This window comes from Arachis hypogaea, chromosome 15 (assembly GCF_003086295.3).
Source record: "Arachis hypogaea cultivar Tifrunner chromosome 15, arahy.Tifrunner.gnm2.J5K5, whole genome shotgun sequence".
NCBI lineage: Eukaryota > Viridiplantae > Streptophyta > Magnoliopsida > Fabales > Fabaceae > Arachis > Arachis hypogaea.
In genome coordinates, this window is record NC_092050.1 from 156,229,925 (window position 1) to 156,245,634 (window position 15,710).

Here is a 15,710-nt window from a genome sequence, read left to right on the forward strand (position 1 = left end):
GATTAGCAAGGGGAGTTTGGTTTTGTCTTAGAGCAATAAGTACATGACATAAATTTTAATTTCTATATTAAGTTCACTAAATCATGTTTTCCTTTCAGACAGTGTTAAGCCTGTAGGATAATCATTTCACAATCCTTGCTGACTGCTCCATGGATCACAAATTGTTGTCTTCTTTGGAGACTATCTAAATCAGTGCATTGAGTCTCATAGAAATTAAGGACATTCTGCTATAGATAATGATGTAATTACCATATAGAGGTTGCTCTTCACATAAAATAATGCAAGTTTTGTTGTTTTATTGATTGAAATCGATCATTATTTAATTTATATATAGTAGGAGAATAATGTCGAGTTAATAGTAAGAAATCATCATTCTCATCAATTGTAAAATCTTATAAAACAGCTGCATTAACTGCACTGACATCTGCTGCATTGACTTACAGTTGTCAACTAACTTAACACCTTGTTTAACCAACTTGTCAACAGCAGAAACTGCCATTTTCTGCCATTTCTATCCGATAATGTAGGCGGCCTAACCTAACAATTGCGTCAATGGCTGACTTCACGGCTTGAACTCACGACATTGAAGCTCAACTGTTGCTTCAAGGCTTCCCTTCCAGCTAGGGTGATTATGGAAACTAATTATAATGTTACCAAAGGCATTTTAGTGCAAAATCTTAGTATTGTCTGTGGGAAATAACTTGTTTATTAAGCTTAGCAAGATGGAAGTTTTTATTTGTGTGACAAACCCTATATGTGATAAGCACTGATAGGAGCAAAGAGAAAATGTAAGCAAACAAAACAAAACTGAATAGAAACTCACCCTTCAAATGAGAGGGTATATGAATCTGTATATCATTTCTCTGTAATCTCTATGCATGTCTGTGTCATATAATTTGTTAATCAACAATTAAATGAATCTTCTATGTTACCCTGTGGATTTGTAACTCCATGGAATGCATTAACAGTAATTTCTGTCACTTAGTAAAGTATACATCTAGTTAAATTAGATCTTCTAAGAACCTATAAGATGTACAATTCATCAATCAAAAGATTCTTTTAAGAATGGTTGCTAATATCTGACATGATCAACAAATCAGTAACAGAAATCAGAGTTCTGATCTCTACTTTTGTTCTCATTTTCTCATGGTCCTCTCATCTTTTCAACAAAGTGACGCCTCTTTTCTTCCAACTTCTCGCTCATCCTCTTTCGCAAATCAAACATCTTTTCCCTCTTCCCGATTTTTTTTTCTGTTCAGATGGACTAACTTGTTTATCCATAAGCAGAGAATAGAGTGTTTGTGGTTGATAGACAGTAATATCCTCCGTCTTCTCTTCCCGTGTTTCATCTCTATTCTCATTCTCTATGGAAGATGCTGGAAGTTCTTTCAAATCCTCAGTTTGTTGCATTATGTAAGCCTCTAGAAAAGGTGTTGACAGTTGGACAAAACTTTGGCTGCTGCTCTTTAATACTATTGGACAAGAGGAAGATGATGCTCATCCGAAAGAAAACGATTTCCTAACTGGTTCTACTATAGACTTGGCCCCATGTTGGTTTTGGGGTGTTAGCCCCGAACCATCAACTGATATCCTTGCGCTAGTTTTATCATTTGAAGCAGAGGTATCGTGTCCACATTCTTGTTTAACCCACATGTATGGAGCAACAGTCCGAGGAATCCAATTCTCCTTTTCAGCCAGCATCCATGAAATGCTTATGCACTCAGAGTTCGGGAGCACTAAAGCTTCTCAGAATGCTTCCTGTAGAGATACTATAATCTTTTCAGAAAGACATGCAAAGTTGAAGGCTTGTCGGACTATACAAGTTACAACATAGAGAACAAGGAACACGCACCCTCTAAGCAAACTTTAAAAGAGAAAGAAACATAGATATATCTAAAGCATGTAAATTCTAAAAACAGCAGCAGGTTAAACATTGATCTTTAACCAAAATTCATTCATAACTTAACCAAATGGAAATGGGGCTATCATACCTTAAGTCGATTGAGCAGGAACAGGGCGATGCGTGCATTAGTTATTTTGTGATCTCTAACACATGATTCCAGGTTGAAGTCTATATCAGGCATTAATGTGAAACCATACCACAAATTATCAGAAGGAGGGGGATTTAGTTGTAAACGCATTATCCCTTTGAGGGATACTATCCTTATTGCCAAAGTGAGAGGAACCTTTAGATAAGAAATAACCTGTTACTTCGACCATAACAAAGCTATACCTGTTTATAATTATGATAATGATTCGATGTGTAAACATGTGTATCTATCAACATGAAAATGCTCAAAGACAAAGATTTGTAGTGACATGACTTTAAGAGTTTAAGTGTCTTATTATAGGTAAAAAAAAAATCCACAGAGGTAACCGAAATACAGACATGTTAGAATATAATAGAATTAAAGATAATTTACACAATCAGTCATACTAGTTGTTTTTCTCTGTTGTTTATTGTTCTTATAAAGATCTCTTGCCCTCATGTACCTATGTATTCTCCCATTTTTTTCAGGTTGAATAAACAGAATTGTGGGGGAAAAAAAGTACGGAATAATAGATACTACCTGTGAAACATGCTTGGCAAGAGAATTTAACATAGATTTCCATTTTGATCCATAAAATGAGGAAGATGTACTCCTAGAAACTTTAGACACGTCTGCATAGGACAAATTGACATCTTTAACTTTAATGCTTTCCACAACACTTTGATTTTTGTTTTTTTTGGGGGGGGGGGGGGGGTGTGGGAATAATTCAGTAAAAACGTGACAAATCACTACCATGAAAAAATGCAAACTAAGTATTTGATTTAACGGTATTTTTGTGCTTACCAGTGTTCCCATTGACATCTACTTTTGGCTCTTGTGAATCATTCACTCCGTCTCCATTGCTAAGATCTTCAAGAAGATCTGACGGGGCACCCCCAGCATTGCTTGAGCATTCCGTCCCCTTATCGTTCGGTGGTTCACCAACTTCAAGCCTTGTTTCAATCTCTACTACTGCACTCAGAAATAAGGTTTATCTTATAGAAGGGCCAACATTTATCTTAAAAACCACAACAGTGAAGGTTCAGTGAGGATTCTCTTTAAAAATAAAAAAAACCAATGTTATCTCATACACGCGCAAAAGAATAATTGGTTTTTTAGTTATTCTACTCAAATGAGGAATTCTGAGGAAATCATAGGCTTCTGGACTTTTCTAAGCCTCAAAACTACCTGCTGATGTTCTGATAAAAGATGATATTCAATATTTAGTGATGCTAGATATCGATGACACTCTTCATACAACTGACTAGACCACTTAAGTTTTTCACTCTGATCGCGTGAAGCCATACGGAGGGCCTTACACCATGCTTCTTTTTCCCATGACGTCTCAAGATATATGTTAAAGCAATTTGCTTCCATGGTACACCACAGATTTGTTGTTTTCAACTTTTATCGGGTATCTTTTTGCCCTGCCAAAACCCAACATAAAAAATGACCTTGAAGCGCCGTATTTTCTAAGTAAATAAGCAAGAGTACATAACAAAGTGTTTCTTTCCACATCAGATGAAGTATGATACCCATGTTCCAAGCAGCAACAACTTTTTCTTGTTTTTCTCATTAAGATGTATGTGAGATGTAAAGGAAGTGAGATATCCCTTTTTGAATTCAAAGTCAGGAAAAAACTCATAATAAACCCATTTTCAAAATGATATGCATTTTCACATGCACTGATTTAAAAGGAATAAGAGAATGTATGCTGGTTTTCTGCAGAGGAATACAGCTCACTAAATCAGATTCTAATGAATGTTGTAATATAAATCATTGGCCTAATACTCTATATCAAGCTAGCTCACTAAGCTCTCACATTGTAACATATCCACAAACAAAAGAAAATGATATTGAAATAATGATCTCATCACAATGTTGTTTGGATATAGGAATGGAAACTATACCCCACGCAATCACGAAAGTGACTTCCTGCATCACATTACCGTTTTTTAGAAGGAAGGCTGGATGATGAAACAGCCTCAACAACACATCCCTTCAGCCAAATGGTTGTCTCCGAACCATCATGCTCTGTGAGAATAAGTGACTCACCCTTGATCTTCCCATGCTTCTTAACAGGGCTAACCTCCAGTACCTCCCTTTTCCTTTTATGATCTTTAGCTGACTTTTCCAGCCAGAACTTTGATACCTTGTATTGTTCTAGAACCCAAATCACACCCTAAAGAAAAAAATGCCAATGAATCGAAATAATAAAAGTAATTGGTGCTCCAAATGTGCATCGGATATCGAATTTGATATTTTTCACATTAATTTAGTCTTTGAAGGGTATCAAATAACTATCATCATGATAACCAAAATCACCCTTGTCATTTTAAGAACCAACTTGAGGTCTAAATAATGTTCATACTGGAAATGGTAACTACCTTAACTTGAGTGATTACTCCAAGCAATACTAAATACTAAAGTTACTTAAAAGCTACATAGGTACACATTCGTTTTAACATGCAATTCTGTACCTTTTTTTTATGATTAAATTACAAGTATTCTTTAGAAAGAATTCTATAGCAGCAAGTGTTGCGCAAATAAATAGAGAACACAAGCTAGCAACGACATGAAACACAATGTAAATAACAATAGAATAAAAAATAATAACAATAACAATAAAAAGAGGAATTGTGGAAGCATGAAGCTTACCTCTTTTTCGAAGGTAGAGTCAGGTGATTGATAGGATCATTTTGCAACTAGTGTCCAATGAGATGGGTGCTGAGATTTTGTCTTTGTCCTTCATGATCTTGCGTTGCAGCCGTTCAATGATCCACAAGATTCCCAAAGCTTCGGCAACCACAACCGTCACCACCCCAACAAAAAAAAACCGAGGAAGAGAATGAAGATAAAAACCAAAAACATTTTCTTTTCCTTCTTTCAACACCCCAATTGATGGAAAAACTATAAGGACAATTTAAAAAAAAATGGAATACGAGAGAATGAGAGGAATGAGGTGAAAGGAAGACGAACCCCAGATGAGGAAATTGAGAACGACCCAGATGAGAGATGAAGTTAAAATTGGAATCTTTATTTTACATTTGTTCTTAAGAATCGGATGCTAAAATTAAAAGCTGCATTTTCTCTCTTTTTTGTTGTTCCTTCTGCATTTTCTCTCTTTCAAACAGGGCAGCAACCTGTTTGTCTGCAACATCTACGAATTGAGTTTTGGAGCGAAACCAATTTTATTATAAAATTTAATTAATTTGCTTTATTTCTCTAAAACTTCAGAATTTTAAAAAATTGAGGATTGGGAGTTGTGAATTTTTGAATATTGGTAGTCAAAGGTAAAAAGAAACAGATTTCAGCAAGCTATGCACCAACTTCCAATGCTTGTAACTCTTAGAATTGAATAGCAATTGGGTTGCAACTAAGACATTTCTGGATGAGCCAGGAGTTCCCAAACCAAAATTTAGTTTAATTGGAGTTTTGTAATAAAAGTTATTCAAATTGAAAGGTACTAAGCTTGTTGGTTTTTAAAACAGATTTTGACTCATTTTTACTTAACTTCCAGGTAATGTAACTTCTTCATTAAAAATGGTATTAACTCAGAACTAATTGAGAAAGAAACCTGGATGAGTAAAGTTTAACTACATTAATTTTTAAAGTCATTGAATTTAACTTGGATTTTATATTTTTTGAATATCACATGTTGCTGCTGTTTTTCTGGTTTTATACACTGCAGAGCAGTCACGGTTTTTCCTTTATTCCTGAGGCTGGAGAAATCAGAAAATTATGATCTTTAGTTTATTAGAAAGCTTATTTCAAGATGAACGCCTGAACATAAAGTTTGCGCAATTCCGAATTCATTTGTTATATTAAAAACAGAAAAGAAAATAGACTATCGAGGATGTCTTAGTGATAGTCATGGGTTCGAGAAGTTAAAGTTTAATCTTCGTGTGATGTGATTGATTTAATGTTAGAGTTGGGTTGATTTTAAGATTATTCGATATTAAGAAGGTTGAGAAGAGTTTGATAAATAGTTTGGTCAGGACCCGGAAAGGGTAATCAAGATGAATTATAAGGGAATGATGATGAAAAATGTGAAAGGGAGGTTGTTAATAAAAGGAGTTAACATGCCATGACTTGATGAATGATTAAATAATGATTATGACTATGAAATGGCTTATGAATGATGATATCTGAGATACGAGTTTTTCTGGGTAAAAACCGTGGCTCGCCACCACGTGTTCCAGGTTGATTCTCGATACTCTGTTAACCCTACGTCGTAAGGGTGACCGGGCACGTATAAATTCCCGGGTATGGATAATCCCCATTGAGTGATTTATATGATGATTGAATGTGAACTCTATGCATAGACTCTTGGGAATGCGCGACGGGGGACAGTCTAAGGTTTTCGGACTTGTCGGGTTGGCTGGATAACCGACAGATGGACCCCATCAGCCATAGGACAGACATGCATCATATGCATTTGTTTGTTTTGATTGCTATGCATTTCCTGGGTTTGCCTAATTGATATATATCACCTGCTATCTGTTATACTTGCTATTTGTACTATCTGCTCATTACTTGTGTGTGACCTTGTTTGGTTGCTTGTTTCTGTTGCATTGTGGATGATGGAGGGATGGAGGAAATGGAGAAATGGTTTGGTGTTAGATTAGGATTGAAATTGAGTAAGTTAGGTAGATTTAGAATACCTACCCCTATTTATAGCTTCTAATTAGTAATTAAGTTGGATAATTGTATAACAGAGTTCTAGGATTGCCTATGGCATTCTCAAGACCTTATTTATTATACGTGTGGCACTTTTACCATGCTGAGAACCTCCGGTTCTCATTCCATATTGTATTGTTGTTTTTCAGATGCAGGTCGAGAGGCTCCTCGCTAGGTGTCTAGATCCTGGAAAGCGAAATAGTCATTGGGTGTATTTTGGCTTCTGGCTGTATATATGTATATATATGTTTAGCTTACTCTCCAAGTAACTTATGTATGCTGCTCCTCTTAGAGGTTGAGGGAGAGATATGAGTTATTTTGATATTATAGTGTATTTGGGATATTTTGAGAACACTTATGTATGTTTATATGTATATATATACCCTCCGGCCAGCCTTAGCTTTGCAGGCTGAGTCAGGGACTAGTTATGCTGCTTCTTTGGTTGTCCTTTACTCTTTTGCTTATCTTTATCATGTTCCTTTAGGTTTCTTAGCACGCAAGTAATCCTTTCCTAAGCGTTGCACTTTTTATTTTGCGATTTTGTTTTACCCGTTTTTCAGACTCCTAGTTAAATATCTTTTTCTTTATTATTATTATTATTATTATTATTATTATTATTATTATTATTATTATTATTATTATTATTATTATTATATATATATTACTATTCTTAGAGGTCGTAATACCTTACTTTCTCAGTCTTATGACTTAAGCATAATACTAAGTATGGTAGGGTGTTACACTAAATATTGGTGAATTAATTTTAAAAAATGGTATATATAATAAAGTTTTTACTATTTTTTTCTCAATAAAATTTAATAATTATATACAATTAAAAAGATACACTTAATTTAAGATAACGAGTGATACATAAAAAATTAAAAGATTTTAAATTTAACATATGCAGTGATGAATATAGTTTCAATTTAATTATAAATATATATACCAATAAAATATTATCGGACTATTAAAATAATTAGATTTTGTAACTATTATTAACTTTAAATGCCATATATTGTTATCATAATAATGATGGCATACAAACTTTACACTTCTATCATAATTATTTAAGTATTTCAATAATTTTAATGCATCAAACTTAATTTTATATTATCAAGTATCGTTTAATCTAGTCCAATTTTCTCTACATATTCTGAAAATCTGGCAACTTCTGCCACTTCTAATAATAATTTATTGTTCTAATAATAATTTATTGTCCGTTCAGACTTCAGAATTTACCAACATGCTATTTTTTTTTTGGTGAAAAAGGTACTTTTTTTTAGTATGTATAAGAAATAGGTCAATGGCTTCTTTCCCCATCTCATGAATAACATAGCTATTTATCATGGAAGACCAAACAATTAAATTTTTATCTGTTGCTTTTTCAAATACTTCTCTAGCTTTTTGATGCTTCCACACATGGAGTATATGTGTATGAGAGATATTTGAATTTGTAGATTATATTCCAATCTATTTAGAAGATGTGTGGTTCAAATATTATTTTGTTATAAAAATTTCATTCTTATGGGAATTAAATATATCCAAAAAAAGTGGGAATTAAATGATGGTATTTTGATTTTCTGAAATCAAATTTGCTTGAAAATAGCTTTTCAAATTTTAATTAAACATGGTAATATGATATTTCCATCTTAAAATTCTTATGAATTTTTTATAATTTTTTCAACCACACACATCCTTAGAGAAATATAATCTTCCATCTCTTGTGCTATGCTAATTGATCCTATATCAGCACAAGCTGATAAAACAGTGGCAACTGTTGGTCTATTTGGTCTAAAATTTGTTCGTACAAGCCTTTCAAACTGAGAAAATGCTCTTTTTGATAAAATCAAATTAAATATCAATGGTCTTCTCCGAGTTCGATGAAAGAGCATTTTCTAAGCTGGACAGAGGAACCGAGGAGTAAGAAAGGTCGAAAGCAGCGGTTGAGGAGCTTTTGTGCGATTATATGAAACATTTAGCTAGAAAGGAACATGAGAATTTTTAAGAATAAAAGCAAAGGTGTTGAAGAGATCATCAACATGACCGTAACTAGTGTGAATGAATGGACAAGTGTCGTTCCCTTTAGTTGTTGATGGCTATGCTAAAGATGACGTGGGGACTTTTACTGTTTTGACGTGATCATGTAATTAAATAAGTTTGTGGTATTAGTCTGTCTCTGTATGCTCTACTTTATTGTGTTGAGCTTTTATTTAAAAAAAAATATATCCTTCTAGCAGATACAAGGTTATTAGCAAATTAAATATCCATTTTGCATACATAGTTATTAGCAAATTTTCAATAGATTCCTCTTTATCGCATCAACGTTTGATTACAAAAGTAACTTGAGAATACACAAGTTCAAGTTTGAATAATGGGCAATTATTCAATTTGTTTTCATTAATACTTCAGATGTCCAAAACTGATTCGTGTGATATAATTTATTGTTTTCTAACACCAAAAATCTTATTTTTTAAAATATGAAATATAATTGACTATTTTAAAATATTAGAATATAATACAAATTGACTTATCAAATTAATTTCAACTACCAACATGAATATTAAAATTAGTTTACATACTCTTTTTATATTCCATTTAAGTACATCTTACATTAAATTTATATATTTATTAATCAATTAATTTCTTTCGTGAAAGAAAGGAGGCTTTCCTTATAAATCCATGTACCAAATCTTCTTGTTTTGATATTAATATTGTGAACTATTTTGCCCGTGATGACATCAAAGGAAGCCAATTCATCGCCGTTGATACGAGAGATTACATCACATTTGTTTCCCATTCTGAATGCACAATATTTTGGAAAAGGTCCAAATCTAAATGTGAAAAGTTTCACCCAAGATTCCTTCACACCAACTTCACCCAAAATGGATATTTCAATGCTATTATTCTGAGCAAAAGAGGAAATCAGAGTAACAGACTCGTTGAGCACTACCAAAGTTCTGGTAGGGCCATCATCATTTTCTTGCAGCCAAACAATTGATGTTGTTCGAAATGTTTCAGTGCTGAGGTTAAATGACACAAGTACTTGTTCTTCGAGTCCATTCGTGGCAAACTCGCTACCCCACCAGTGGCATACTCCATTCAAGTATGCTATAGAAGCTTTACTTACATTTTTTTTTTTAGTCATTTCAAGATCAAGTTTCTTCCAACAATTACATTTTAGACTATAAATTTGCCAAATTGTTAGAGCATGCTCTTCTAATTCCATTGGATCATAAATATAATATACACATTGAATCACTTTATAATCATCATTCACATTATCATAACCAAATCCATGAACACTTACATGCCGATCATAGCCGGGCTCATCATCAGTAATACCCGGCGGAATAATTTTACGCTCGTCGGTTTTGGGGTTCCAAAGTCCGATTACCTCATGACCTCGTGCATAGTGACATATAATGCCATTAACACATTCTAGAACCTCACCGGGACCATAACTCTCAACCAAAGTTGGCAAAACTAATGTAACATGTTTTCATATCTCTCTCCAGAAAGTAAATGCACATTATTTTCACTACGGACGTTTTTATCCCTTTGGTAAAATAATCTCCATAGAAGGAGAGACGATGAGTGGGCAGTTTTAGATTTTAAATTCTCGTAGTACATGCTCTTAAAATAAGGATTCTCAAGTAAATTTAGCCAAGACTTACGTACGCAATTAAATCGCTTCAAAGATTTAACCGGTAATTTTGCTAGAATTTTCAGAGCAAGATCATTAGGAATCTGATTGCTATGGTTTGCCATTTGCATTGAAAAAAAAGGATGGAAACAAACAGAGATTAGGGTCTTGTGCTTGTGCTGTGCCTTTCAAAATGTAACGAAAAATAAATTAGATTCCAACATAAAGTTTAGAAAAATTTCAATGGTGTTTCGTTTCGCTAGCTCTATTTGTTTCTCTCCTAATCAAGATCTCTAATATATAGGACTAAACATCAAACCAATCAAATTGATTGATTGGGAATATATATAGCAAATCTAAATAGAATGAGAAAAAAAAAGGAAGCCGATATAAATTGTAAGTACTTGAATTGTATTTGCAATCACAACCATAAATGTATAATTATTATTCATTAGGCTTAGTTTTTCTTAAACAATATTAGATTCTACTGGTTTAAAAAGAAATAACTATCCTAGACTGAAAATAACTCCTTATCACTATTTGTGCTACTTTGTTGGAAAAATAAAATAAAAAAAAATTTAAAGTGAAGTCAAAACATATAATTTGAAAAAATAACAAATCAAATCAAGTAAAAATGAAAGGGATGTATTTTCTATTTATTTAATTGAAAGAATCATAGTCCATGAATAATGAAACCAAGGTTGGCACAGGCCTTTAGCAAAGGGTAAGTGAAGGTATTCCCATGCTCAGCGGTGTGTGAAACCATGGAAGTGTATACGTTTAAGGTTTCAGTAAAGAACCCAGTATTGGTAGAATCTCGAATCAAGTTTCATAGGTAAATGGGGCTTTTTGAAACTGCTAAGTGATGCAGAACGCACTGCCATTGCACTGCCATTTAAATAATGGACAATTATATGATTTGTTTTCATTACTACTTTAGATATCTGAAATTGATTGTGTGATATAATTGAGGGTTTACACCGTAAAATAATTAAAATTACATCAATGTCCTAAAAAAGTGAATTAGCTTACATGCATGTCCTAAAATAAATTTATATAAATCGAATCAACTGAATTCAATTTATACTCTTTCAATGTAAATCAACTAAAGTAAATTTATAATTTACTATATATATGTTATATCAATCTTGATTCAATTTACTTGTATATGTAATTGATGAGTTTGGAAAACTCTATTTCTAATTAAGTGATAATCAAACATTATTAATAAACTCGGTTGCAAAAATTATTGATACTAAATTAAAATGATTAAATTAATTTTTGCAATGCAGGTTCAGATTGGGCTAAAAATGAAAATCTGGTACAAGCCCAATATACTTCTAAGAATTTCAACTTTGATGTTGAATTATTGTGGCTGAAACAATGTGTTGTTACATGGGCCAGATTGATTTATTATTGCTACAAGCCCAAATGAATGCTTCCCTATTTGCTCAATGCATGATCCGAAAAATATACATCAGGAAAGAAAATGTTATTAATTGGGCCAGCTTTTATTGAATTTCAACATGAAGCCCATATCAAACCAAAGATCCAATGCTTGATCCGATACATAATGAAAGAAAGCAAATTGACTCCATGCTTTCCAACGGATTCAATCTCTTGTTAAGGGATGGATTTCAAAATTTAATTTGCCAGCATTGGAAACATAAATGAGAGAGAGAATATGAGTGACATGATTGATTTGATCAATGCAGCACGCCACTCAAGCAAGGGAAGTAAAAGCAATCCCATTTAATATGTTCTATTTCAATTAATTGCTTTTACTCTTCATTCTCTCTCATCTTTCCTTCCTCTCTCTTTCGGTCTTTAACCAGGAAACATTGGTAGCCATGGAAGCAAAAATAAGCTACCGAAAGGAAGGGAGAGCAAGCCTAAAGACCATCACAATGATGGCAAGAAAACATACTAAAATAAAAATGAGCTGTGGCTGAAATTTTCACAAAATATGGTTAGATTTGGTGAGGTAATCTTGAGCTCTTTATGCTCAAAAAAAGGAAGAAGAAGAATCGGCCAGCAAGATGAGATTCTTGAAGCATGGCTTGTCTTTGATTCTGCTCAACCACCACAGGAAGTAGCTAGAGTGGCGAAGTGATGGTAGATGCAGAGATTGAAGCAGATGAAGTCATCATCATCATGAAGCATCAAGGGCCAGAAATCCATATTGGAGAGCAAGCCAAGGATGGAGAGCTCGGATTGATGAAGAATGATGATCAAGAAAGGACTAGAGGTAATTGCATGTTGGGTTTTGCATGGTTGTCTCTTCTCTCTCTATGTGGCCGAACCAGTTCTGTTTCTTGAAGGAGTTAGAAGTTAAGCTTGGGTTTTGGCTTCAAGTGTGGAGGCTTCCCTCTTCTATAAAAAGAGTGAACTACCACTGTTTGAAGCAAGGAGAAAATTTGAGAGTGCAAGGCACAGAATTCTCAGAGCTACCTGAACTAACAGATTTCTCTTCTCCTTCAATGTATTCTGTTTAGTATTTTTCTGTTTAATTTTATCATGTCTTGAGTCTCATGGAAAAAGGAAAACAATGAGGTTTGTATGAAAAAGTCATAGAGCGAAAAAAGGCAAAGAGTGCAAAATTAAAAGAAAAAGCCATAGATGTCTTAGAGTTCCTTTGTTCATCTATGTTGTGTTTCATGATTCTGTGGGAATCCCCTTGTAAGTTGGGTTAACACTTTACAGTTTGTAATCAGATTGATTATAGTGAAATTCCATCATGCTTGTGATGGAGACTGGATGTAGGCTGCACTGCACTTAGCAGCTGAACCAGAATATATCTAGATGTAATCTTTCTCTCTTCTCTACTCCATTTCTGTTTCTACTGCACAGGAGCAAAAACCAAAAATATCTCGTGCCAAGTAACGAGACAAAAAGAAAAGTCTCGTGGCTAAGGACGAGACAAAAGAAAAAGTCTCGTATCCAGTGACGAGATAAAAAGACAAAAAGTTTCCTGAATTGGTTTCACAGGTCAGCAAGGGTTATCAAGCGAAAAGGGGGCTAAGATTCAACCCCCCCTTCTCTTAGCCGCTGAAACCATCAATTGGTATCAGAGCTTGGTCTCAAAGAGATCAAGCTTTGCAGCTTGGAGTAAAGATCCTCATGGCAGAAAACAGTGGCTCAAATGTGGTGTCCTACAACTTACAGAAGGACAGTCAAGCAACAGACCGCCTCTTTTCAATGGAAAAAACTATACCTATTGGAAAGAGAGAATGAAGATCTTTGTGCAAGCAGTAGACTATAGACTTTGGAAGATCATCTTGGAAGGCCCTCAATTTCCAACTAACACAAGTGCTGAAGGAATAGTTTCTCTCAAACCAGAAGCAAGCTGGACCGAGGAAGATAGGAAGAAGGTGGAGTTAAACGCCAAGGCAGTAAACCTGCTCAACTGTGCTATCAGCTTCGAGGAGTACCGACGGGTATCAAGATGCACAACGGCAAAGGAAATCTGGGACAAATTGCAAATCACCCATGAAGGAACTACCATTGTAAAGAAGACTCGGACAGACATGTTGAACAGAGAGTATGAAATGTTTGCAATGAAGGAAGGAGAGTCCATTGATGAACTGTTTGAACGATTCAACATCATCATTGTTGGCTTAGATGCTCTGGGAATTACATATCCTGATTCTGTGCTAGTGAAAAGAGTGCTGAGATGTCTCACAAAAGAGTGGGAAACAAAAGCTTTAATTATTTCTGAGAGCAGTAGCTTAGACTCCATGACTTGTGATGATTTGAGAGGAAATCTTCTTGCTTTTGAAAACATCTATTTGAAAAAAGATTCAAAAAAGAAAGGAATCTCTTTTTCTTCTATGACTAACCCTCTGGATGAAGAATCCATTGATAACTCCTCTGAACATGAATTTGTGTTGTTTGCCAAAAAATTCAGGAAAATGATGAAGCTCAAAGGCAAAGGCAGCAGCTCAAGGAGAGTAAAGAAAGACCTTAGCAAGGTAACCTGTTACAACTGCAAGGAAATGGGGCATTTCAAATCTGATTGTCCCAAGTTAAAAAGGGAGGAGAAGCCGAAAAGAGGAAAGAAGAAGGGACTGATGGCCTCATGGGAAGACTTGGAGAATGACTCAGATGATGATGAAGAAACCGAGACCAAGTCACAACCATGTCTCATGGCAGATCACATAGATCAGGTAGTCTTTCACAACCCTAACACTGAGGATCTCCATCTTATGATAGACCACCTTTCTGAAAAAATAAGATGTTTTCTGTTGGAAAATCAAGAACTTGAACAACAAATCACCATTCTTAAGGCTGAAAATAGTTTTCTTAAAGAGAAAGTGAGAGAGGCCGAAACTGCTTGTGATCTTGTTGAAGAAAATAAGCAGTTAAGAGCCCAAATTAAGAGCTGTGAAAGTAACCATTCCGTTCTTGCATATGTAGATTGTTTTAAACAAAATGAAGAGTTGCTTAAAGAGGTTAAAAGGCTTAAGGAAGACTTAGCCAAGTTCACACAAAGTTCTGAAAATCTGAATCAAATCTTGGCTAGTCAAAAACCTCTTTATGATAAGGATGGGTTGGGGTTTTATAAAACTGAAAAATCTCATTTTGAAAACATTGCTTCATCTTCAAATGATACAAGGTATCAAGACCCAACCTACTTTAACAAAACAGCAACTCCAAGATTTTGTAGCCTATGCAATTGAAATGGTCACTTTCCTATTCAATGTTTCTTTGGTGAAAGAATGATTGGTGATAAAGTTTGTAAAGTTGTTTTTTATTACAATGGCTTAGGACATAGAAGATGGTTTAACGTAAAAGGATCCAAAAAGATTTGGATACCTAAGGTCTCTTAAGCTTGTTTTGTAGGTGTGCCTAGCATCCAAACGAAAGGAAAATATGTGGTATATGGATAGCGGATGCTCTAGGCATATGACCAGAAAGACAACCTTCTTCATAAAGCTTGATGAATATGATGGAGGACTTGTCACATTCGGTAATGATGCAAAAGGAAAAATAGTGGCTGTTGGGAAAGTTGGTAAAAAATTTTCATCTTGTATAAATGATGTTCTCCTTGTACATGGTTTGAAACATAATTTGCTTAGTGTTAGTCAATTGTGTAATTTGGGTTTTAAAGTTGTTTTTAAGAAGTTTGTTTGTTTGGTTGTTTGTGAGAAAACTGGGGATATTTTATTTGAAGCTAAAAGATGCAATAATGTGTATGGATTAACTCTTGAGGACCTAAAAGAACAAAATGTAACATGCTTTACATCTCTTGATTCTGAAAAATGGCTATGGCATAGAAAGTTGGGACATGCAAGCATGTACCAAATTTCTAAGTTAGTTAAGAAAAATCTAGTTAGAGGAATTCCAAATATAAAATT

The 15,710-nt window shown here is 34.3% G+C and overlaps 2 protein-coding genes and 1 long non-coding RNA gene across 3 annotated transcripts; all 3 read right to left on the reverse strand.

Moving 5' to 3' along the window:
- Positions 1 to 910: 910 nt before the first annotated feature.
- LOC112749388 (nucleus-vacuole junction protein 2) lies at positions 911 to 3,000 on the reverse strand. Its single transcript, XM_072217334.1, has 4 exons — positions 2,835 to 3,000; positions 2,571 to 2,662; positions 1,992 to 2,204; positions 911 to 1,758 (listed from the first exon to the last, which is right to left on the reverse strand). Exons 2-4 carry the CDS (start codon positions 2,601 to 2,603, stop codon positions 1,747 to 1,749), a joined length of 258 nt encoding a protein of 85 aa, XP_072073435.1. The 5' UTR covers positions 2,604 to 2,662; positions 2,835 to 3,000; the 3' UTR covers positions 911 to 1,746.
- Positions 3,001 to 3,244: 244 nt separating this feature from the next.
- Positions 3,245 to 5,165, reverse strand: LOC112751644 (uncharacterized). Its single transcript, XR_003176451.2, has 3 exons — positions 4,689 to 5,165; positions 3,980 to 4,212; positions 3,245 to 3,457 (listed from the first exon to the last, which is right to left on the reverse strand). It is a non-coding gene; the product is annotated as an uncharacterized lncRNA (long non-coding RNA).
- Positions 5,166 to 9,342: 4,177 nt separating this feature from the next.
- LOC112749389 (F-box/kelch-repeat protein At3g06240-like) lies at positions 9,343 to 10,478 on the reverse strand. Its single transcript, XM_025797645.1, has 2 exons — positions 10,385 to 10,478; positions 9,343 to 10,193 (listed from the first exon to the last, which is right to left on the reverse strand). The coding sequence occupies exons 1-2, from the start codon at positions 10,476 to 10,478 to the stop codon at positions 9,343 to 9,345; spliced, it is 945 nt and encodes a 314-aa protein (XP_025653430.1).
- Between the last annotated feature and the right edge of the window lie 5,232 nt (positions 10,479 to 15,710).

What these genes read in the sequence shown, in the direction of transcription:
- LOC112749388 (XM_072217334.1), bottom strand. Translation starts at nt 2,603, where the DNA reads ATGTTAAATTCTCTTGCCAAGCATGTTTCACAG. An exon ending in TTGCCAAGCATGTTTCACAG is followed by an intron (nt 2,205 to 2,570) that starts GTAGTATCTATT and finishes TCGAAGTAACAG; the next exon opens with GTTATTTCTTATCTAAAGGT.
- LOC112749389 (XM_025797645.1), bottom strand. Translation starts at nt 10,478, where the DNA reads ATGGCAAACCATAGCAATCAGATTCCTAATGATCTTGCTCTGAAAATT. An exon ending in GAAGCGATTTAATTGCGTAC is followed by an intron (nt 10,194 to 10,384) that starts GTAAGTCTTGGC and finishes ATGTTACATTAG; the next exon opens with TTTTGCCAACTTTGGTTGAG.